General features: G+C 34.0%; 1 protein-coding gene across 5 annotated transcripts in view; it reads left to right on the plus strand.

Moving 5' to 3' along the window:
• The window catches only part of LOC110104439 (putative ABC1 protein At2g40090), an 88,609-nt gene that overhangs the window by 1,735 nt on the left and 61,385 nt on the right, over positions 1 to 25,489 (plus strand). For all 5 annotated transcript variants that reach the window (XM_028701278.1, XM_028701279.1, XM_020833552.2 and 2 more), the window contains exons 3-7: positions 7,534 to 7,688; positions 9,951 to 10,076; positions 10,290 to 10,385; positions 10,524 to 10,624; positions 24,523 to 24,559. In XM_028701278.1, coding sequence (XP_028557111.1) covers positions 7,534 to 7,688; positions 9,951 to 10,076; positions 10,290 to 10,385; positions 10,524 to 10,624; positions 24,523 to 24,559 — 515 coding nt within the window. The remainder of the gene's footprint in view (positions 1 to 7,533; positions 7,689 to 9,950; positions 10,077 to 10,289; positions 10,386 to 10,523; positions 10,625 to 24,522; positions 24,560 to 25,489) is intronic.

The following is a 25,489-nucleotide window of genomic DNA, read 5'->3' on the forward strand; positions in this document are numbered from 1 at the left end:
TCTAGCACATTAATTCAAAAAGGTTTGCTATTAAGTCTTGGATTCATTTTGGAGTGGACTTTGCCCCTTCTTCTCCCTTTGTTTCTTCGGTTTCCTCTTGGCTTTTGCTGTTCTCGTAGCCCTGGCTATTTTTCCCGTGCTGCTATTCCGTTCTCTGTGCTGGCTCCTCGGGTCCCTTGTTGGCTGGGTTTCCCATGGCTGCCTGCTTGGTTTCCAGTGGCCTTCTTTTCTCTGTTTCCTGTACCGAGTTGGGGCTGCTGTGTTGTGGCTGTTGGCCTTTCATTTCCCTAAATCTAATTGGTTTGGTTGGAGGTGTTATGGCTGTTTGGTTCCTCTTTTTTGCCTATAAAATGGAGATGTTTTGGCATAGAAAAGGTTGGTGAAAAATGTGATTTTTGAGACAAAAATCTGAGAGGTTTTTCTTCTTTCTTGGAAAAGCTTGTGAGCTTGTTCCATTCCTCCCTTCTCCTAGGAAAGCTTGCGAGCTTGTCCTCCTATACTTCATCTCTTGACTTCTAATCTATTTCTTCTCTCCGCATGTGACCATTCCATTTGTATCCTTCTTCTCAAGGCAAAGCTCCTTTAGGTGTTTAAGGTGTCTTCATGTTTTAAAAGTTTGTAAGTGACTTATAAGCGTCTTTTATATTATAAAAGTTTGTTTTTTTTGTCTAATTTGTCTAGTTTTTGTGAGTTCATGTAAGTTTCTATTATCTGGAAAGAGTTTATTTTGCTTGCAAAAATTTGGGGCCTTTCCCAAGTTTTTGCTTGCATCAAGAAGTAAACATTGTTGAAGCAGATAGTTGATGTGGCCAAGAAAATCTTTTCAACAAAAGAGGCTCTCATGCTTTGCTAGGTTTGCTATTCTCATGATGGCTTGGTCCTTGGCTCCCTAGATGAAATCCTCACCTCCCTCTTCTCTTGAGAGCCCTTTCCTTACTTATATTCACTGCAAGGAGAAAGCAATGGTTTTATCTCAAGGAGAAAGCAGTGGTTTTATCTCAAGAAGAAACCCTAGAAGGTTCCAAAGAATGAGAATTCACCCTCATTGGGTATTCATTTAGTAAACGACCCTTCTATGGTGCTTTACTAGATACCATTAATAAATTATGAACTCTCGAAGTTAATATGCAATTTCTTACTCTAATGAAGATTTCTTTCTCTTCAAATTCTTATGTCTAGAGGATTTTTATATAATGTGGATGGATGGATCTTATTTTTTCTTTAGAAAACCCTTCATTTTGCATAAGTGGATTCTTGACTTGTGGTATGTTGAAAGGATTTCTCGTCTATTCCACTGTGAGTTAAAATATTGGATTTACCTTTTAGTTGTTGGAACCCAACCCATATATCCAAGATTAGAAGCAAAATTGGAATCCCCCTCATCTTTGATGAACTCACAGCCAAAAAAACTCATCTTATATGTTCTATACTTTGTATTCAAGCTGCCAATGGTGCCCCTTTGCTTGATGGGTTCATATTATCCAGGATGGATGGTAAGGATCTCACCTTTAGGGTTGAATATGATTAGAAATCATCTCCATGTTATGGATGCGGATCCTTCACTCATTCCCATCACCTCTATCCCACTAACCTTTCTATGTCTCAAAACCCTCCTGCTCAGCGACATGGATGTAGCGCTAGCCACCCTCCCCACTACAGAAGTACTACCCCTACAACTCTCCCTATGTTTAAATCTAATCAAGAGCCTAACCCCACTCTTTCCCTTCTCAACCACTGTCCTCCTCCCAAAAACCTTTAAAAAACCTGTCTGTGTTTTTAGCTCAAGACTCTAATTCCCTCCCAAATGCTGCTCTTGAAAAAACTATTTCTAATATCCCTAATATCAACTTCCCAGAGGGCTTTTTTTTTGGATAGCCTTTTGAATAACTCTTTTCCTTCTTCTTGTCAACCCCAACTGAATAATTTCATAAACCCAAAGTCCAAAACAAAAAGAGTTTAAAGTCTCCCCAAACCCAAAAAATCAAAATCAATCACATTCTTCCCATCTTTAGCAGCTTGAAACGTTCGAGGTTTTCGCAAAGTGGATACGGTCCTTTACTGCAAGAGCCTAATCAAGAGCCTAACCCCACTCTTTCCCTTCTCAACCACTGTCCTCCTCCCAAAAACCTTTAAAAACCTGTCTGTGTTTTTAGCTCAAGACTCTAATTCCCTCCCAAATGCTGCTCTTGAAAAAACTATTTCTAATATCCCTAATATCAACTTCCCAGAGGGCTCTTTTTTTTGGATAGCCTTTTGAATAACTCTTTTCCTTCTTCTCAACCCCCACTGAATAATTTCATAAACCCAAAGTCCAAAACAAAAAGAATTTAAAGTCTTCCAAACCCAAAATATCCAAATCAATCACATTCTTCGCATCTTTAGCAGCTTGAAACGTTCGAGGTTTTCGCAAAGTGGATACGGTCCTTTACTGCAAGAGCCTTATCTTTTATTTGAACCTATCTTTCTTTCATCCTTGAGACTTGAATCAACCCCTCTTCTTCATTAACTCCATGAGTTTTTTTTTTTCTTTTGAAGCAGAGTACACCAATTTCTTTATATACAACTCTGGTTATATTTGGGTCAAATGGAAAACCGTTTCTCTCTCTCTCTCTCTCTCTCTCTCTCTCTCTCTCTCTTTGTTCTGAGATTATCGAGAAAGAACTTATGCATGGTATCTTCCCCCCTCACCCCTCCTACTCCCTCCACATCACTATGATTTATGCTACTAATTCCAATTTTGAAAGAGTGGGCCTTTGGGTCCCTCTCACCCATATTATTGCCAATTTAGATAGTCATTGGATTGTCCATGAAGACTACAAATGCTATTTTTTTCGCATGAGAACATTGGGGACAATCCTACCCCCTTCCCCCAACAAGCTGAAAGACTTAATGACCTTCTTTTTTAAGTGGGTTTATTCAACGAGGCCTTTATTGGGTTTTTAGTCATGTTGTCCAATCTTGTCTTAGACTTGAGTCTTCCATTTATTGCCTTTCTTTGAACATTGCTGGCAGGTTTAAAGCTATAATGTTGTTAATTATTTACCAAGCCTAGACATATTTTATTTCTAAAAAAAACTCTATAGACACCGTCATCTTGGCAAATGAGATTCTTAATGACTTAAACAATACTTCTCACAACACCTTTTGCACAAATCTTGACTTAATCAAAACATTTGATTCTGTAAACAAGGAGTTTCTTAAGCAGGATGCTAAGAGTGTAAACAAATCGAGCTGAGCTCGAATCACACCTAACTCAAGATAGGCTCATCCAATGAAGTGTGGGCTTGAATTCGAGCTCGAGCTCAAGTCGAGCTTGTGTATTGAGCTCGAGCTTGACTCGTTAAAATCGACATATGCTCAAACTCGACTTGTTAATTCGAGTTCATCAGAGAAGCTCGTCAGCGTAAGAGAAGCTTGTCAACGTAAGAGAAGCTCGTCAGCGTCGGAGAAACTGTTAAAGGTGTTGCAGTGGTATCTCACTGAAGCGTACGTAAGTCGTTTTCCAGGAAGTTGCAGTGGAGCTTGATTTGCAAGGAAAAAAACCCTTCTTGGGAAGAAGGTTTTTTGCTGTGTAGGTGTTTAACTCGATTTGCAGGGAAGAATAACAAACATTAATTAAGGAAATGCAGGTTTTTGACATATATTTAAATGGTAAAATAACATAAAGCAACATTAATGAGAAAAGACAAAAGTTTTACTTATACTGTTTTAAAAAATAAAAAAAAAACTTAAAAAACACATTTAAACTCAAAATGCATTTAATGACCATTTTTTATTAAAAAAAAGAAAATATAGCATTTTAAATTTAATTTTAAATAAGTCGAATTGACTCGCGAGCTGATGAGCTGAGTTTTATCAAACTCGTGTTCGAGCTTGTTTAGCATTCGAGCTCGTTACTTGATAAGCTTGACTTGTGAGCTTGTTAACAAGTCAAGTTCGAGCCGGTTCAGCTCATTTACATCCCCTACAGGGTGCTAAGCAAAGGGCTTTTTGTGTCCTGGATTGAGGCTTGCATCTTCAACATTTCATACTCCATTCATATTAATAAATCTCCAGAAGAATTATTCTCTTCGACCATTGGACTTAGATAGGATTGTCCACCATCTCCCTATTTGTGTTGCATTGTCGTGGATGGATTTTCTAATTATTTGGTGGATCACATTCTCCTCTGAGATAGGTAATTAGGCTATGTGCGAATGATGTCATTATTTTTGGGTAAGCTACTAATAGCAACTTACTCTGCCTTAGGAACCTCCTCCAGGACTTTTACCTTGCTTCTATAGCCTAATTAACCTATCTCGACCTCCCGGTCTTCTCACATGTCTCCTTTAATTGACTTTCTGGTCTTCTCACATGTCTCCTTTAATTGACTTTCGACCTTTGGTTGATAGAGTCCATCTAGCCTAATTAATCTCTTGTTAGGAGGTTTCAATTCCTTAAGTTAGCAATATTGAACATTAGTGCATATTGGGCTAGAGCTCTCTTCCTCCCTAAAGCTACATCCACTTGCTTCATAAATGATGCTCCAAATTGCTTTTCCAAAGAAATATCTCAGCTAAAAAGTTTCATATGGCATCCAACAACCACACTTGCCGTTCCCGTGCTAAAGACGGCCTTGTCTCCATCCCATGTAGGTTATCTTTTGTGACTTATGTCCTCTCTCATATGGAGAATTTGGACAAATAATAATATATTCTCTTCCTCATTTTTGGGTAAGTGTACTTCAATATGGAAGCCTACTGACAAAAAAGTTTATTCTTTTGGAATTGTCTCTCATGGATGCTCGGCTCATGAAAGCCCACCTCTCGTCCCTAATAGGCAATGTGTCCTCCTTGCTGTTGTAGGATCCTTGCTATGATCATTTCTTTAAGGACATCATTACTAATCAACACTATCATTTGTCTTGGGATGAAAATGAATCTCTTACTCATCTACTATTCGCTGCCAGGCTCTTATTATATCTATCTTCTTCTTAACCATCTTCTTTAAATTTTTGGAACACATTGCTTCCATTGAAGTATTACTTTTCTTCGGCACACTTACATTTCACAATCAAGAGAACTTTTCGAGCCAAGCTGAGTGGATGGACAAGAAATTAGAGTTTGACATTATCAATTGCTTCCTTGATGGACACATCTCCTAGTTTTTGTGCATTTTTATGCTTTGTTTTGGAAAAAAAATTGTTGGTTTTGCTGCTCTATTGCCAATTTTGTTAGTTGGGCATTGATGATTAGGCCTGTTGATTGTGCCGCAACCTTAGTGATGTAAAACGAAAAATCTGTACTATTTCTATGTGAAGGAAAGAGAAATAGTTCAGATTTTGATGAATTAAGTTTGGGATTGTGAGGATTTTCTTTTGAATTTGGGAGGGAAAATCTGAACTTAATTCCTCCAATCAAAGCCTGTTGTCAGGAAAGAATTTAAGAAAATATTCCTATCAGGATCTAAAACATTTCAGATTTTTCTCATAAAATCTGAGAGAATTGGAGAGAGAGGGAGGAGAAGGGGCGGCGGGATCCAAGGCAGGCTGAGGGAAATCACACCCTTACATCCGTGAAGTGAGTTAGGGAAAAAGAATAGGAAATTAATGTTGAAATTTGCTGGAATCTCAAAACAGTCAAGGATTCGTGGAGTTTCCTTTGCTGGATATTCCCAAGAGAAAAGAAAGGAAATCTGGACATATTTTGTCCAGATCCAGTGAAGGGGGAACACAACGGGATGTGGGGAGGAATTGGGGATTATTTCCTTATTCCACTTCTCAGTTTTGGGAAGGAAATAATGGCTAGCAGTAATGGTGAGGGAGAAAAGCTGAGAGAAAAAAAATTCCCTTGCATCCGTGAAGTGAATTTGGGAAAAAAGAATAGGAAATTAATGGCTTAAAGAATTTATTTCCTTATTCACTCTTAGCCCAGGGAAACAATTAATGGCTTGGGCTTTGAATCTCACGGCTGGTAGGAAGGAGGAAATTAAATTCATTTCCAGCAGCAAGAGGAGTTTCAAATCTTTCCCTAGATGCCTTCAGGAAAATTCGGCCAAGCAAGAGGAGTTAATGAGGTGATTTAATGTTCCCTGATTTGAATTTAGAATTCCAATGAATTTAAATTAAGAAGGACGTAATGGAATTTGTTGCTTAAAGTTAGGGAATTAAAGAAAGAACCAGTTAACTCCCTTTTGAATTTGAAATTCAAATCGGATAAAAAAATGGAAACTTTCCAAAAATAGCTTTCATAAATTAGTAACGATTTCGAATTTCAAAATACAAGATTTTGAATTTGAAATCAGCCCAAAATATGTCAAATTCAAATAAGTTCTAATAAGGAAACTTTCCAAAATAGCTTTCACAAAATAGGAAAGATTCTGAATTTCAAATTCGTTGGATTTGAATTTCGAAACTCTGTCCAAAGATTAAATTACCCAAATTAGGCTAGGATTTCAATGGGGAGAAGGAGGTGGAAGGTGGCCGGCGGCTAGAGCTTGGGCCGGCGGTATGAGGGGTTGGGTAGAGTGTCGGCCGTGGGTTGAGGAGGTGGAGCTAGGGGGAATACTTGGGTGGATGAAGAGGGGAGGAAGGAGATGAACAAGAATATACGAGAAAGATAGAGATAAATAACGAACTCACAAAGAGATCGTAAGAACCGCGAACCTCGGACTCTTCCAAAGATTGACGGGTATTGCAAGTTACCCTCCTCGGGCTTCTCCTCTCATGAACTCACTAAGAGATCACATGAACTCACTAAGAGATCAACAAGAACATATAACTTTTCATTATCAATAACCATCCATTACAATAGCTTAAGGCTCTTATTTATAGGCCCCAATATGAGAAAATTCGAAATTACAAAATTGCCCATTGGGCCATAACACTCAAACAAACTATCCTAGGGGTAAAACAAGAAATACATTAATTTAGAACTAAAATTCAGAAAAATAAATCATAATAGAAGGTTTAAATGATAGCCGTCGATTTGCGACGCCTCCTGTGATAGATGTGCCAAATCTTTGTACCGATGTCCTCATCACTTAGATGGCACCTTCATACCTCCTTTCAATCTCATCCCTTACTTTCAACGTGCAACTGAATGCACCACTCGCAATTTGAGTCTAAGCCTCTGTATATTTCGGTCATGTCTAAATCCCCTAGGTTCATACTTTTGTTTTCTTTTTCTAATTGTAATTTTCTTTCAATTTTTATCTGATACAGGCTTGAGCTTGGCCCTCAATTCCCCGAAAAAGAATAAGCAGTTGGAATTACATAAGGGCACCATTTTTAATGCAAATTTTAATTTCATAAAAGTTAGCACATAAGAAAAATAATGTAATGTCAGTAAAAATTTTCCTTTATTTAATATAATTAATATTGCCCTTGTTTACGTTTAGATGAATGGTCTTCTTGGTTTTCTTTGATTTGTCTATTATTTGCTGAAATTTGTTACTTCACCAATTCTTTTCAGCCTTTACTAATGATTATTTTACTTCACGAACCTTTTTTTTCTACGAAAATTTCATTTTCACTTTCTTCCTTTTCTTGTTAAGACTATGGATATTCTTTGTGGGGTCTTAAGGAGGGGAGCATCGAGTGGTCTAAAGCCAAGCATGAAGTGCATAATAGATGTGCACTTAGGCTGCAAGAATTGTGCTTTCGTAATGGAGGAATCTATATCAAGCTTGGTCAACACATTGGTCAACTGGTATGATTGAGGTCTACATTGTTGAATATTATTTATTTAAGTATTATTCCTTTTTTGAATGAATATTAGAAAATAGAGAATTTGCTGTAAGTTATGAATAGTTGTTTTTTAATATAATATAACAAAACTTTATTTGTTTTGTTGTGCTTTATTTAATTGTTTATGTATTGTATGAATTCTCAAGCACAAGCTAAAACTTGAAGTTGTGAACTTTAATGACATTACATTTATAATATTATTGTAATGATCTCTGCTAAATAAGTTGTTTAATTCTTTAATTGTTCTATATTGGACCAGTAATTTGCTTTATGTCATGCGTCTAGATTGAGGGTGACTCAAAAAATGTTGGGAGGTTCCACATAGGTTTTTTTTTTATTTCATTTTTATTATTATGTCCTTTGTCAATATAAAATTAACACTAACAAAAAAAGAAAAAAATCAAAATAAATTAGCCGGTTCCACTTTTGAATGGGTACATTTTTCTGGTAACTTAACATGTTGGATTTCGTTTTTGCACATATTTCAATATTTGGCTGGTGCTTCCTAGAAAAATAGGATTCACAGTAAACTGACACAAGTCTTACAACATGTTGGTGGTATTAATTTTTGTGACTGCTGCCCTGACTTATTGAAACTACTAGATATTTTTGAATTATGTGGAAAGTTAATTTATTACTTGACTCATTCAACATCCTAAGCATTGTTTTATCTTTTTTCCTTGTTTTTACTGTAGCCTCAACTCTTATTTTTCGAAACAAGGTTTTAAAACACGGTTTAGTAGGTCCTATTATAAAATTGTTAGTTTTGGTAAGTTCTGAAATTAAATTTTGATTCCTCTTTTATTGTAGTTTTTTTTTTTCTAAAAATATATATTGTATTCAAAGTATGATACAAAAAGAATTATCTAAATTTGGTTCAACTTATAATATACATATGAAATTCAAGATTTTAGGGAAGCTTACCTGATTACATGATACATTCAAGGTCTTAGGCATTGTTTTGTCTTTTTTCCTTATGTTTACTGTTCTCCACAACTCTTGCTGTTTGGAGCAAGATTTTAGGACTTTGGTTTAGTTTTGTCCAATCATTAAATTTTAGAGTTATGATAGTTTGATCATATTCAAGTTTTAATTTTGGTTGTGGTTTTAGATACTCTTTCATTATCATGGTTTCTTTCCAACATATGGTACATATGAAATTTAACGTGATCTTATTTATAGAATTTTTCTAAATCTTTGATGTTGATATAAGAGTTCTGTGAAATTTCGTGAAAAGTATATGAGTTTCACTGTTTCAGGTAAAACTTCGAGCTTAGGTGAAGTTTAGGTGAAACTCGTAGTTTTGGGCAAACTCTGAATTTCACTCAAAACTTTGTCAAAACTCAAAATTCGGCTGACTGCTGTAATCTGCTAAATCTGAAAATTTTAATGAGTTCTGTGTCTGTTTTGACCAGATATCGTACCAAAACCACCGAGACTTGAAACTTTGAACCACCTCAAGCACAACAACAACAACATCAAGCCTTATCCCACTATGTGGGGTCGGCTACATGAGTCTTTTTTCTCTATTGTGTCATGTTAAAAGTTAAATTCTCATTTAAATGTAATAAAGAAAGGTCATTTCTAATATTTTCCAACCAAGTATTTTTAGGTCTAGTTCTACCTTTCTTAACATAAATCAAATCTAATACATCTACTTTCCTAATCGGGTCATCGGAAGGCTGCCGTTTTATGTGACCAAACCATCTTGGGCAACTCTGTCTAATCTTATCTTCCACTGGAGCAAAATGGCGTTAAGTTCAGATATGATCCATATATATTCATTGTTGTGTTGCTGCAAATATGTTTTGTAATTTTTAGTTTCGTTTTGGATGTGTAAATTTGAGCAATAACTGCCAGCATGCCATTTTATCCTAGAACAATGAAATGGGTTCTAAATTATGATAACGATCAAAACAAGTAATAAAATACGTATGAAATGATATCTTTGTAAGATAGCAGAACTGAATTACAATTGAACAATGCTACAGTTAAGGATTTGACTAATTTGACTATAGTTGAAGGTGGAAAAAAAAGACATCTTTTTTCTTTGTAGATCTGTGCATGGATCTATCCATTGCAAAATTAATTTTGTGCATGGGTTATATTTCTTCGTCGAACAATTGTTAGCTTGTTTTAATTTTTAATTTTCCTTACATTTTTAAAATAAATTTTGTTTCATTCATCTTCTTCCACTGTGATTGATCAGTCATCCTCCCTATAGGAGTATGTTGTTCCTCAAGAATATGTACATATTATGAGAACCTCCATGTTGAAAAGGTGCCCATTTTCCTCTTATGATCAAGTGCGTAAAGTCTTAACCAGAGAGCTTGGAGGACTGCCCGAGGAAGTATATTCTCCTGGATCTCTTCCTGTTTTCATTTGCCTTGCATCCTCTTACATATTTATGTAATTTGGGTTTTCTTATCATCTGCTATATCTGATGCCAAAGACCTTGGTTGCCATGAATTCGGTTCAAGTTGTATTAAATTGATATACTGAACATACCTCTAAACTACTCTTCTATCTACTTCTCTGTCAATTTTCTAGCCTTTATTTTCAGATATTTGAGGAGTTTGATCCTGTTCCTTTGGCAAGTGCTTCCCTTGCACAAGTTCATGCTGCTAGAACCCATGATGGAAAAAATGTTGCCGTGAAGGTTTGCCACAATGCATTTTTTATGAAAGCTTTCATGATATGTTTGTTTATCCATGTATTTATCCATGATTTTTTTGAATAGATGGATAACCAGGTATATCATTTGCGTTAACACGGGTTATAATTATTTTAATGACAGGTTCAGCATACTCATCTTACAGACACTGCTACTGCAGATATTGCCACTGTGACCTTGATAGTGAATGCCTTGAACTGGTTTTTCCCTGAATTTGATTATAGGTACTACTAGTTGAACGAATTTCTCAAATTGATCTGAGATTTAAAATTTTTCTGTCATAGCAATGTCATGTCTGATAAATCTTTATGCAGGGCCAGCACAAGTACATACATATGCATATATTTATTTATATACATTCACGTGCAAGCACAAAAAAAAAAACATTTTCAAACTGGTAAATGCGTCCACGACTCCTTGCAAGCGTGCATGTACCATCTTTCTGCTGCTTTTAGTTTGTGTCGATTCTTTGTTGTGGCTAGAGCCGTTCTCGTGAACATGTTTAAGAGAAAAGAATGGCTGTAAAGAAATCAACCACTAATAAGTCCAATGCTGGTAGCATGCTAGCATTTCAACGTCTTAGTTTAAGGTGGTATTTTGATTGCATATTTTATTCAAAAGGCACATAATCTGTCACGACCCGGCCCGATTAGCTCGTATATTCGAGACGGGAACGAAATCGGACGTTCAGATCAGTCACAAATCAAATGTAAACAAAATTTTTCTAAAAAGGCTTCAAGAACAAAAAGCGCCTCTAAACATTTTTATTTCCATTCCAAAAAGTGTTCATAATACATACAATATGGCTAACTTCTAATTAATCATGCTATGATCATACAATATGGCTAACTTCTAATTAATCATGCTATGATAAGCCACCCAAAAGTAAGGAATTACAGCTAGTAAAAAAGAAAACATAAAAGAATCTGCCACCCGGGCGACTGTAAGTAAACATCGGGTTATCAGCCATCTCTTCTTCCAGGTTCTCCTGAAAAATTCCCAAAACTAGGGAGTGAGCTACGCTCAGCAAATGACAACTACATATAAAGTTCATGTGCATAAAAACAAAACAACATGTAGGTTGAGAACATGTGCTAGTGTATGTCTTAAGCAATGTACTATGTTTACTATATGCTTAACATGAGATCTATGCAATCATATGCTTATTCTTTTATTCGTATCATATACATCTGTCCCGGAGTACCGAATTGTACTGATCAGGTACACATATTTAATGGGCATATCATTTTTCTTTATTTTCATATTGCCTCAAAGGCCGTATTTGTTATACTTCAAATAAAGACTCACAAGCAATTAAAATTTTTTTTTGGCTTTTATACTTGTAGAAAATAACTTTTAATTTTTTTTCTTTATTGATTTTCAAATCAAAGATTAACAAAAAATAATCAATAAAATATTCTTTCACACATATAATCAAAAATAAAGAGGGTTCTCAAAAATCCTTATTTTTAATTTTAAGTGTTTTGTTCGTACAATATGATGCACATATTGCACAGTACGATGCACAAAGCGTACAACATGATGCATACCATAGATTGTATAGCACGATGCACAGAGCGTACAACACGATGCACAACATAGATCGTACAGCACGATGCAGAGATCGAACAATACGATTAATTCAATTTCGTAGAAGATCATCCTGTACGATTAGTTCAGATTGAATCTCAGATCGTTCAAGCCTAAACCAAAGTTCATCAAAAGAGCACTTGGATGGGTTGAACTATATGATATTTATATCGTACAATACGATCTATAATTAAATCAAATCCGATTTGATTCCTTAATCTATGGATTAAATTAGGCAACATAATTAATGTTCGTGCAGTATGATCTAATTCGTATAGTATAATTAGTTCAATTTTTAATATTCAAATTTGCTTAATTTTCAACATATACTTAATACAGAAATTGACTCAAGAAAAATAAAACTTACAGACTCTTTCGAACATGAATTGACTTATACACTAACACAATGCTGTCTTGAGCCTTGATCCTTTATTCTTGCTTGTAGTAGTATCTGAAAAGGTTAGTAATGCACATGAAAAAAATATCAAATATATAATGCATGAATAAGAAAATAAACATCCAATAATGTTTGTAATCATCAAAAAATAAGACCGGGCTCCTGGGCTTTATTGATGATAACAAATATTGTTAGTTGAAATTTTAAATTTGCAAGTTTGATTTTTATTTCATGCTAAGTTCTCTCTCTCACTAAGTGCTTTCTTAAAAAAATGTGAAAAATATTTTTATGATTATAAATTTTTTTAATATTTTTTATATATATTATTATTTATTTATTTTTTAACAAAATAAAAAAACATAATGCAAACACTGATAACAAAAAACTGCACTAATAAGAAAGATTAATATAACCAACACTATCTAATTCCCCTTTTGACTTCACTAAGAAGAGGAACTAAAAGCAGGCTACAATATAAAAAAAATGAACTTCTAAAAATTCAAAGTATAATAAAAATAGTAATAGAATATAAATGTGCACACATAATACATACACAAACATAAAACACAAAAGTAATCTAATCATCCAATAATCCCAAAACACTTATGTCAATAAATCCAAGTATCATAATTTAGGGGTTTGGTGAAAATATGTGCCAATTGATTTTCAGTATCCATTTCCTGTAATTCTATGCCCCCCTTGGCTATGTGATACCTAAGAAAGTAATGTCTAATGTAAATATGTTTAGTCTAAGAATGCTGAATAGGATATTTTGAGATACATATCGCACTAGTATTATCAAACATGATAGGGATAGTTTCTACTAGTAGTCCAAAATCAAGAATATGTTGCTTCAGCCAAAGGACTTGGGTGACATAAGTTCTTACAGCTATGTACTTGGCTTTAGTGGTGGATAGGGTTACGAAATTTTATTTTTTATTGGATTAGGAAACTAAGGATTGTCGCATGAATTGACATATTCCTGAGGTGCTTATCATATTTACCTTACTTCCAGTAAAATTCGAATATGAGTATCTATCTAGGTCAAAAGTTGAACTGTTCCTTGGATGCCAGATACCTAAATTTGGAGTTCCAATGAGATACCTTGAAATTCTTTTAATAGCGGTCATATGGGAATTCCTAGGGTTAGCCTGAAATCTAACACGTAAATAAATGCTAAACATAATATTAGACTTACTAGCAGTTAGGTAAAGTAATAAACCTATTATCTCTCTATATTTCTTTTGATCAACTGATTTTTCGTCTAGGTCCTTATATAATTAGGTTATTGGGCTTATTGATGTATTCATGCTTTTATAACCTTTAATATTAAATTTCTTCAAAATTTCTTTAATATATATAGTTTGGCTTAGAAAGGTTCCATCTTCTCTTTACTTAACAATAACATTGATACCAAAAAATACATTAACTCACCCATCATACTCATCTCAAATTCACTACTCATAATAGAAGAGAATTTATTGTATAAATCATCATTTATCAGAAATGGAAGCAAGTTAACTTTCACACTACCCTTAACAAAAAATTTTTCTAACAGTAAGTTGCTAAGTCTATCATACGAAGCCCTAGGTGCTTGCTTAAGCCCATAAAGTACTTTCTTAATCTTATAATTGCGATTGAAAAAAGATGAATTCTCAAAAGTCGGGGGTTGTTCTATATATACATTCTCTTTAATAACTATATTTAGAAAGGTACTTTTAACATTCATTTGATAAAGTTTGAATCCCTTGAAGCATGCAAATGCTAGTAATACTCTTATGGCTTCTAGCCTAGCTACGGGGGTAAAGATTTTATCAAAATCTATTAATTCTATCTGATTATAACCCTTAGCTATCAATCTAGCTTTGTTTATAACTATTGATCCATATTAATTTAATTTATTTTTAAATACCATTTAGTTCCTACTACACTATGATTAGAGAGTCTACTCACCAACTCCTACACATCATTTCTAATAAATTTATTAAGCTCTTGTTGCATAGTTATAATTCAAAATTTAGAGAAATAAACGTTGTGGTTAACCTCCTTTCTAAGATCTTGCCTAGTCCAAACCCCTATGGATGGATCTCCTAAGATAAGTTATGTAGGGTGACTAGATGAGTACCTTCATTTTCTAGGTATAGGATCTTGAGCTTCTTTATTTTCTAAATCAACATTTTCTACTCCACAGGTTATTTTCTTCATCATCTTCATCTATACTAGTCTTAGTAATTCAATTTGATTCATCAAATAAAATGTGGGTGGATTCCTTAATAACTAAATTCTTTTTTATTAAAAATTTTATGAGCTTTGCCTACTAAGGAATATCGTAAGAATACTACTTCATCTGTCTTAACATCAAACTTTTATAAGTGAGATTTTTCATTATTTAACACAACATTTTACCTAAAAACGTCCAGATGAGACAAGTTTGGGGTTCTACCCTTAAGTAATTTATAAAGTATTTTATGTTGTTTGTATCTAATGTTCGTTTGATGCAGTACATAGTAGATAGTATTTACTTCCTCTGCCTAGAAATATTTGGGTAAATCATATTCATGTAATATTGCCCTAGCTGTGTCTACCAACACCCTATCTTTCTTTCAGCTGCTCCATTCTATTGTGGGTCCTAGGGGCAAAAATTTTATGTTCTATTATGGGTTCTTGATAAAATGATTCAAGTTTTTCATTTTCAAACTCACCTCCATGGTCACTATGAATAGTTGAGACTAAAAATCATGTTTTCCTCTGAATTCAAATAGAAAAGGTCCTAAACTCTTCAAATGATCATTTTTATTTGTCAAAAAATTTACCTAGGTGATTCTAAAATACTCGTCCACAATTACAAATCATAATATTTTACCTCTTAGACTCACCATACTGACAGGTAGTGCAAATGAACCGAGCTGAGCCGAGTATGTGAGTGTTCATGTTTGTGTTCATTTAATATCAGCTTGTTTATGTTTGGTTCATGTTTGTTCGAGCTTTATTATTTGTGTTCATGTTTGGTTCATTTAAATTAATGAGTGTTCATGTTCGTTCGTTTAGTGTTTATCGAGCTTGTTCGCGAACATATTTAACGAATTTTTTTTAACTATCAAACAAACACATTCATGAACATATCTATGAACAAACACATTTATAAGAAAAGCAATTGTCTATGTAATAAAGGCAATGATTATTTATATTTATTAATTATATAATAAAATATTAATTATTTTTATCGAGCTTATTCACGAGTTCAAAATCGAACACGAATCGAGCTTTTATCGAGCTTCTTATCAAGCTTAATGTCGAGCTTGTTCACGAACTTCAAATGATGTTGTTCGCGAACATAAATGAGCCGAACACATTAGTGTTCAAATTTGTTTATTTAAGAATCGAATAATTAAAATATTGTTCAAGTTTGTTTGTTTAGTTAATTAACGATCACAAACGAGCGTTAATCGAACCGAACAACGAGTAGCTCGTCGAACGTTTGGTTCGCTTGCAGCCATACTGACAGGTCCAAATAAGTTAATGTGAAGAATTTCTAAATGTCTAGTGGTTACTATGTCCTTAATTGAATGAAATAATGACCTAGTTTGTTTTCTTAACTGATAACTTTCACAAATGTGTTCTTTGGAAAATTCTAACTTAGGGATGCCTCTAACCAAACCTAGTTGAGTGATTTTCCTAATTGTTTTTTTTAGTCATAGTCAAGATTCATCTACCACAATTTTCAAGCAACAAACATTATTTGATGTATGAACATTGTTGATTCTCATTCCTTCTAAAATAAAATTTTCATTTAAAATAATTAAACTTTTGTTAGAAAGAAATTTTGTATGAAAGTATTTATTACATAGTTGACTAATGCTTAATTAATTATGTTTTAACCCTTTAATTAATAAAACATTCTCAATTATAAAGCCATTAGTATTAGCAATAATGCTTGCACCCATAATCTTCCTGGTAGTGTTGCCCCCCAAAGTGATTTTTCCTCCACTCTTGGCCTCCAGCGTGATGAGTTGCTTTATATCTTACTCCAATCATGTGCCTCGAGCATCTGTTGTCTAGGTATCATATGCTTTTACTAGACCTCATGAGAGCGTTCCTACAACATCAATCAAACATTAATTTTGAGAATCCAAGTGGGTTTTGATCTTGCCTTATACCAAAATGTATGAATGCTATGTTGTGCTAGTGATGTTTTGAGCCTTCAAATCATGTGTTCTATGATGTTTTCGGAGTGTGCAAGTGTGTGCTATATATCCTAATATGCCACAAGAATAACACCTAATCCCTGAGAATAGATTCTCTAGTTTATATGAGGGATGATGCCTACTTTTAAAGCATGATGATGCATATTGTGTTTTATTGTGTGGCTTTATTGTGTGTAGGTCCTGATGCATTTTATTTAAGTGTTCTGATCTTCTTTATGTATTTATTTGCACCCTTATACATGCCTACTTCCACTTTTAATGCATTCCTATTTTTATCCATTTTTAGAGCTAACTCTTCTAGTTCTTTAAATGCTTCCTCTAATTCAACATGTTCTTTATTCAAAGATTTATGATTTTCTTGTAATTCAATTTGCTTTTATTGTCATGCTTTTCTTTTGATGCACTATGCTCTTCATTTAATGATTCATGATGCTTATTTAATGCAATGTGATCAGCTCCTAAGTTTGAATAATTATTAGTTAAATTTTCATGCTCATCTTTTAAGATGGAATTTTCTCTTTAAGGCATGCGTGTTACTTTTTATTTTCTTATAGAAATCATGCAATTGTTCTATTAAAAAAAATTCATCATATGATAACTCGCATACCTCATCATTGTCGGAGTCCCCAACACTATCCTTAGCCATTTAACATAAGTTGGTTACCTTCTCTTTTGGTTCAGTTTCTAATGAGTTTGAGTCAGAGTTCGCCCAAAAGCCTTTTGAAATTTTAGTTTGTCCTTTTTAGAATTCCTTTTCTTCTAGCCCCTCTCCATCACCGGGTGGCTCTTGATGTTCGGACAATCGGAATAGATGTGTCATGGCTTTTTACATTCAAAGCAAAGTACATCAACAGAAAACTTATTTGATTTAGTGATCTTATCTTTATGCTTATCAAATTGGCGCTTTTGCTTTCGTTTCAAGAAGCTTTTAAATTGTCTATTCATAGGTGTTATGCCATCATTTTCATCTGAACCAGAATTGTTGCTTTCTATATCATCAGTCTTTGGTTCGCTCTTTCTTTCAGTCACCTGCATCTGCATATCTTTGACTCAACTTTTTCTCATAGGCAATTAGAGAGCCAAGGAAATTATCAATTGAGTAAGAATTCAAGTCCTGAAATTCAAAAATAACTGTGGTTTTTGCATCCCAAGATTCAAGCAGACAACGTAAGATTTTATTGACTTTTTCAATATTATTAATTTCTCTACCCAACACATAAAATGATGTTATGATTTTAGTAAATCTAGTACATACTCTCGGGCATGGCGTTCAAAATTGAGGCATTCAATTCAACTTTCAACGATCTGGGGAAACTATTAGTAGGCACCTGAATGCCGGTTTACGTGCAATAGGAGAGTTGCTACATGAATGGATTATGCCTCAATTGCTCGAAATTCCAAATAAGATACTTGTTAATATTATATTCATGTCCTTTTTTAAGGTACAACCAATCTATTCTTTTAAAATTTTGTCTTGTGTTGTATTTCTACTGATGCACATGCACAAAATAGTATTGTGTTAGCGCCAAAAATGAAACTCACATTAAAGTTAGAATGCTTAAGGAGTATGAATATGCATTTAAAGGAAGAAAGCCATATCCTAGCCAACATGTACTAGCAGAGGTAGACTTTGACTTGCGATTCACTTATGTTCTAGCTAGTTGGGTAAGATCGACCTATGATGCTAATGTCCTTACTTGATGGTTTATGTATTCCAGAAGTTATGCATGATTGCTAAACATAAAGTCTAATGATTGTTTTAGATGCACTTCAAACAATATAACTCAAGTAAATGTTATGGGTAAATATTATCTAGTTAATGATGGTTATTTGACTAAAAAAATTTTCATATATCCATATCATACCACAATATATCACTTGAAGGAGTTTAGTGACATAGACCCATAAATTATAAAGAGCTATTCAATCTTCAACATTTATCACTTCGCACAATTGTGGAGTGTGCATTTGGTTCACTAAAGAATCTTTTCGCAGTTGTAAAGTGCAACCCATACTTTCCATTATAAACTCAAGTTGAGATTATACTGGTATGTTGTATCTTACATAATTGGATAATAACTGAGGGGTGCGGGTGAATAAATTTTGTCAGAAGCTGAGTGAAAAAGAAATTGTGTTAGAAAAAGATATGAAGCTATGATAGACGACTCTTAAAAATATTTGGAGAAAAAAAAACAAATTGCTTTTGCATTGTGAAAATGCATGGAGAATGTTGGCTATTAAATATATTAATGAAAACTTCTTGTTGTGGGTGCATGCCACTCTTTTGTTGTAAATGTACTTTTATAAATTCAGTGAATAAATGTTTTTTTACTTTTACAATTACTTTTGTATATATTTTTTAAATGTATTAGAATTTTATTTTTGTGGAAGATATAGATAGAATTGCACATGAATTCTAAATAGTTTATTATGAAACAATCCATCTTTTTATGGAGTTCAAATTTATACTTTTATTTGCATACTAATGTTTATTTTTAGGAGTAATGGAGTCACAACAGTCATTTGGCGAATCTACTATTGGAACTAAGAAGAGGATTTTTTTTTATGGAGCCTAAAACTTGAATATATAGCTTAATTATTACAAATAATGTGTGTATGTTGATGCAAACATGAGGAGTGCTCGAGGTGAACAAATTATAATGGAGAAGACATCTTTTTGAATAAAAACATCGGTGATGCAGCCTTTGTAAAGTATGTTGAGTGTTTAGATTTTGGGTTTATGTGTCAATATCTCGAGATCTTTAGTTGTACATTTAAATTAAATTCTATCGAGCTTTATTTAAGTGGAGGAATCGGTATTCTGTGAATATTTATGTTTTTGGAGATTGTTATGTTTGATGATAATGTGTTATTATCTATGTATTCGTCCATTACATTAATATAATAGACTTCTAATATTATTTGGTTGTATTGTTCGTTTTACTTTTTCCCCTCAAGTATACCTAATAAAACCTTACATTTCCAATTAAGTTGTGATTATGCTGAAAAATGCATGGTCATGATAGTTCATCTAACTATTTACTTTATTACCATATATAATTTTTTTTCTTAATCTCATTTAATTGTAACTATTAATTTGGACTCAATATATTGGATCAAATTAGATTGTTTTTATTTTACTCTATATACACCCAATAGAATGCACTAATTTTACTTTACTTTGTATATACCCATCCAAGCAGAAAAAATAATTCCCCAGTATTTACTTTACAAACAACTAAGCAACCTCACAGTATTTAATTATTATGATGCATTTATTTTACACTACATTTACTTTACATTGTATCTTGGATCTATTGTTCAGAGTGATGGTGAAATAGATGGGGATATAATCAGCAGAATTCAAGTTGGATGGTTGAAGTGGCGGAATGCATCGGGCTTGTTATGTGATAGAAATGTACCCCTCAAACTTAAGGGAAAATTCTATAAGATGGTAGTGAGGCCTGCAATGCTTTATGGTGCCGAATGTTGGCCATTAAAAGAGAAGCATAATACTAAGTTAAGTGTGGCAGAGATGAGGATGCTTAGATGGATGAGTGGCTTTACCCTTAGAGATAGGATACGAAATGAGCATATACGTGAAAAGGTTGGAGTAGCTCCAGTAGAAGATAAGATTAGAGAGAGTCGCCTTAGATGGTTTGGTCACATAAAAAGGCGGCCTTCCGACGACCCAGTTAAGAGAGTAGAGGTATTAGATTTGACTTGTGTTAAGAAAGGTAGGGGTAGACCTAAAAAGACTTGGTTAGAAAATATTAGGAATGACCTTTCTTTATTAGATTTAAACGAGAATTTGGCTTTTAATAGGACTCAATGGAGAAAAAGGATTCATGTAGCCGACCCCACGTAGTGGGATAAAGGCTTGATGTTGTTGTTGTTGTTGTTGTTGTACATTTACTTTACATTGCATTTTTTTCTTAGCAAACTAAACAAGCCCTAAGCAAATTTTGGACATTCAAACAGAATGGGACCACTGCCATCAATGTGACCCTGTGGTTTTTTATTATGATACAAATTGAAATTAAATTGACCATGAGGTGCACAAAAAAGTTGCTAGTTGACATGATGTTTTTAGACAATGCAGATAATGAGTCCCAAAGGAGATGATTGCTGGGAGAGAAGTCTTAGAAAAGGCCTTTGAAAAAAAAACTTTGAGAGCTAGTCCCTCTAATTGATCTTGAGAAGGGAGTCCCGGAGACAAAGGTCAAATTGGTGGAAACATTGGAGATGAAGGTGAAGCTGTTGGGGAGATGAAGGCGTTGTTGAAGGCGCAACATCAATACACTAAAAGGCGCTTGGAAGACAGTAGAATCATATACTAGTGCTGGTGACACTTCAGTGTATTGGAGGCTAAGATCCACACAAAGGTGAAAGCGACGTTGGGCGCTAGAAGCCGGAGATGAGCTGAGATTGAGATCGATGTTGTCAAGACTAACAGAGGTTGGGCATTGTCCGAGTGAGATGAGATCAATGAGATTGACTATCGCAATTGAGTGCGAGATGGCTCTATTATCATGTCAATCAGGCTCATTGCACTCACGTACAAGGCTCTACTCATATAAAAAATAATTAGTATGATACATGAAAATATTTGAGTGATTCCAACAATCAAATCTAGCTTAAGAGGAAACCTACATTTGTACTCCAAAAATACAAATATTTGCAATCATATGAATTAATCACACAGATCATATATCCTTAATTAACACAATTATATCTATGACATATATCTAGCATTCTAGCTAATACAGGTGGGTTGTGCATATAGGTTCATGGCTTGAATCATCACCCTATAATTGACACGGCATAATCATTTTAAAAAGTGATGCTTCAATCTTTGGGTAGCTGATGGGGACATCCGATCTTGGAAGGTTTATCAGAGGTGTGGCAGCCGATCTACGGCCACGATCGAGTCATTGTATTTTTGATTTATATATTTTTTTTATGTGTCGCTGTATTTGTTTTATCTTATTTCCCGTTGTACCCTTTTAGTAAAGGGATGTCGTATGTAAGCCCCGAGGGCATTTTCGTCTTTTATGTTTTTGAGTCTCATGTACTAGGCTATTTATAGCCCCTTGATTTGTCTTTGAAGCTAATGGATGATTGATTAAAATTTTCCCTTGCATGAGTTCTTGTGAGAGCTTGATAGTTTGATTGGTGAATCCCTAGGAGAGGGAACTTGGATCACCCACCAACCTTGGAAACGGCCAGGTTCGTGGTTTTACTTCTCTTTTGTTTTTCCCCCTTCCCCTCTTCCCCTAGGCGCCGGCTTTGAGCAACCCAAATCCCTAAGCCGCCGACCACCCTACTCCCCATCTCTACCCATCGGTTAAGCACCTCCACCACCATCCACGGCCAAACCCCCAACCCGTCGGCCCCTCCTCTTGGTCTTTCCCTCCACCAAATTGCCACTAAACATTACCTAAATTAACCTTTCATAATTTAGGTAACTATATTTATGAGTAAGTTCAAATCTATTTGAATTTGAATTAGTTACCTAAATTAACATCCTATTTTAGGCAACTTCCTAATTCAAAGCTTATTTGAAATATTGAATTAATTTGGATGAAATCTTTTATTCCAACTTTAATTCCTTAATTCAAGATAGCATTGAATGCCTCCCCAAATTCCTCCCTACATCCCTTTAGCCGCCGGCCATGCATGGGTAACCGCCGGCCCCACTCCACTTTCCTTGCTTTGAGTTTCCTAATCTAATTTGAATTAATTTGGGAACAATTTGGAATCCAAATTAATTTAAATTTAAGATTCAAATCCTTTCCTAAATCTATTAACTATTTTAGGAAAGTTTTCAAATTGAATCCAATTTGAATTTCAAATTAAATTGGACTCAATTAAATCTTTCCTAATCTCTAAACCCAAATTTAGGAACCATCCACCTCATAAATCCCTCCCCACTCACTAAAGCCGCCGACCCCTCTCTCCATTCCCTCTAATCTCCCTCCCTCCACTTAACTCTCCACCAGAATTTAGGGATTGGATTTTCCCTCTTGAGTTTACACCCTTTTATTTTCTAAAATTTGAATTTTATTTCAGATTTTGGAAGGAAGCTTGTTCTTTGCCTCTCCACTATTTCCCGTTGACGAGAAACTTCTTTCTCTTCAACAATAGTCAAGAGTACTAGCCATCTTTTGGAAGACTTCGTGCATTAACATCTATGAATGGCTGATTCAGAAACTGAATACGGCCTAACCTACGATGAGGACAGATTCATAAATATTCTCCAGTCAAGTTTCTTTGATGTTAATCCGAGGGTCGATCACACCGTTGAGGATTACATAGAGTGTATCCTGGACACGTTGGTTGAAGTAATCGAAGAACAATTTGAAGGCATTGAGTGGAGGATCGCCATCGGTCCTTGACAAAGGGTTCTACTTCCCCCTTTTCATTATATTTCTTGAGTCTAACTTTATATTGTGTTTGATTGTAGTCACGAACGACGCTTCCTCCTGTTTCTGCTAAGCTTAGTAAACGTAGGGTTTTGAGTGTACTTCTTTGTTTACTAATTCTCATTGTTAGATTAGGGATTCTTATTGAAACTACTATTCAGGCATAACGTTGTTTACTAATTTATTTTGAAAGTTTCAAATCTCTGGTTATGTGATTTAGCCTAAGCGGGCGTGACCCATTTCTTGTTTTAAATGCTAATAGTTTCTTCACTGTTGTTCTAATCAAAAGTTGTGCAAATTCTAAACAAAATCATTGCATCCTTACATAGTCCTACATCCGTAGCCTTCATCATCATCACTATTTCTTTTACATGTAGCACGGAACCCTAATCGAAATTACACCGACGCTTTGTTATAAAACTATATGCAATGTCCGATATTTACGGGAAACGACATGTGTATGATATGTACGCAACACGTATCGGCACATGTGTACTTCAATTATATTTCCAGATAAATAAATAAATAAATAAATATATATATATATATATATATATATATATTGAGCATATGTGTAACATGTCTGACATATGTGCATTTGAAAAACTAAATTTAAATACTCAAATACTTAATTGATTATGCCCTAATTTTATTTCCTTTAAGAACTTCCCGTCACATGGACACCCACATTTACTTGAAACCTTGACATACAAACACCATAGGCCCACAACTCACCTATTGTCTCCTCTTCTTTTTTTTTTGGCCAATTGTAATTTTTCTTTTCATTTTTTTAAGGGCCTGTAACATCTAAAAAGTAAGATAATCTTTTATTCATTTTGTTACATCTTTAAATATCATGATTTTTATATACTTACAAACTTATGTCTCATTTTATATTTTACTAATTTTGTGCAATTACCATATAATGTTTTTAATTTTAAAATATGTAAACTCTATAATGTTTTGTCAATAATGAGTTCGCGTCTTATATTTTCAGTAATAGGCGTACATGTGTTCATAACGGTGCATCATAGAAGTTTCACCCATTAACAAGCCTTTTCATGTGCTCATGTATTGTTCTTTTCTTGTACCTTAATTTTACCTTATTATTATTATTTTCTTTTAATGATAAGGGTTTGAACACCTAGCTTTTTCATAAAGAATGTAATTTGTTTAGGCGTGTATATGCATATAAGCCTTCTGACATTTCTTTTTTAAGTAATTTAATATTAAAATGCCTTTTTCATGTCGCATGGAAATTTAAATAGATATTATATTAAAAACATGATAATACTTAAAAATAATTTTATCAATTTAATAAATATAAGATAAAATTACTCTATAATTGGAAAATCTTATTTATAGATTAGCAACATATGAATTTTATGTTACGCGTATGAATTGTTTATCAGTCATACTAGTTCTTGGAGTTGGCCCTGCATAATAAGAGTTATTGTCATGAAATTTTTGACTGTCCAATGGTGATTTTTTTTTTTTAATTTCAGGTGGTTGGTTGATGAGATACGGGAAAGCTCACCTAAGGTAAGTGTGCATCATTATACTTAGTCTTGTCACATTAGCTCAAATTTTCTATCAATTTGTGTTATACAGATAGTTTTGTGAGGATTTAATTCCTTTGTGACATTTTAGACTAGTATTAACACTATATGGAAATAAAATTGTACTAAAAGTGAATTTTGTTATCTTTAAATAACATTACCTTCGTATTATTTTTAATTTTTAGAGAGTTAATGATTATATTGGTCTTGCATTTATTGCATCAATTTGTTTAGTCTTATAAGCAAATTAGAGTTTTCTAGCACCAAATTTAGAATCTTAGACATTGAATGTGATTTTAATGTTTATGGTGGGTATGTACCATCACTAGTGATGATCCCAGATCTAGATTAAAAAGTTGAGGGTTGATGCTTGATGCAATCAAAAAATTATAGGGGACCCTATATTTTTTGCTCACATCATTTAGTATCAGAGCAAGTTAGGAAGTCCTACGGTTTGGTTGTCAAATTGAGTTGTTAAGTCTTTCATTTTTATAATATTAAAGTTTGTTTTAAGCATTTTATGTCTTTATTTTATATCTAGAAAGGTTGTTCTTTTATGTGATAAAAAAATATAGGGGACTCTATATTTTTTTATCACAAAAAAGAACAACCTTTCTAGCTATATTTTTTTATCACATAAAAGAACAACCTTTCTAGATACAAAATAAAGACATAAAATGCTTAAAAAAAACTTTAATATTATAAAAATGAAAGACTTACAAACTTTGACTCAAACAAACTTGACTCAAACAAGACACCCTAAAATTGCTTCACTTAGAGAAGAGGGATACAGGTGGAGTGGCATTTGCGGAGAGACGAAATAGGTTAGAAGCCAAGACGAAAGGTTGGAAAGAGCTCGCAAGATTTCCGGAGGGGATGAGAAAGAAGACGGACAAAGCTCGCAAGCTTTTCC

The sequence above is a fragment of the Dendrobium catenatum genome, unplaced genomic scaffold (genome assembly GCF_001605985.2).
Source record: "Dendrobium catenatum unplaced genomic scaffold, ASM160598v2 fragScaff_scaffold_1664, whole genome shotgun sequence".
NCBI classification, from domain to species: domain Eukaryota; kingdom Viridiplantae; phylum Streptophyta; class Magnoliopsida; order Asparagales; family Orchidaceae; genus Dendrobium; species Dendrobium catenatum.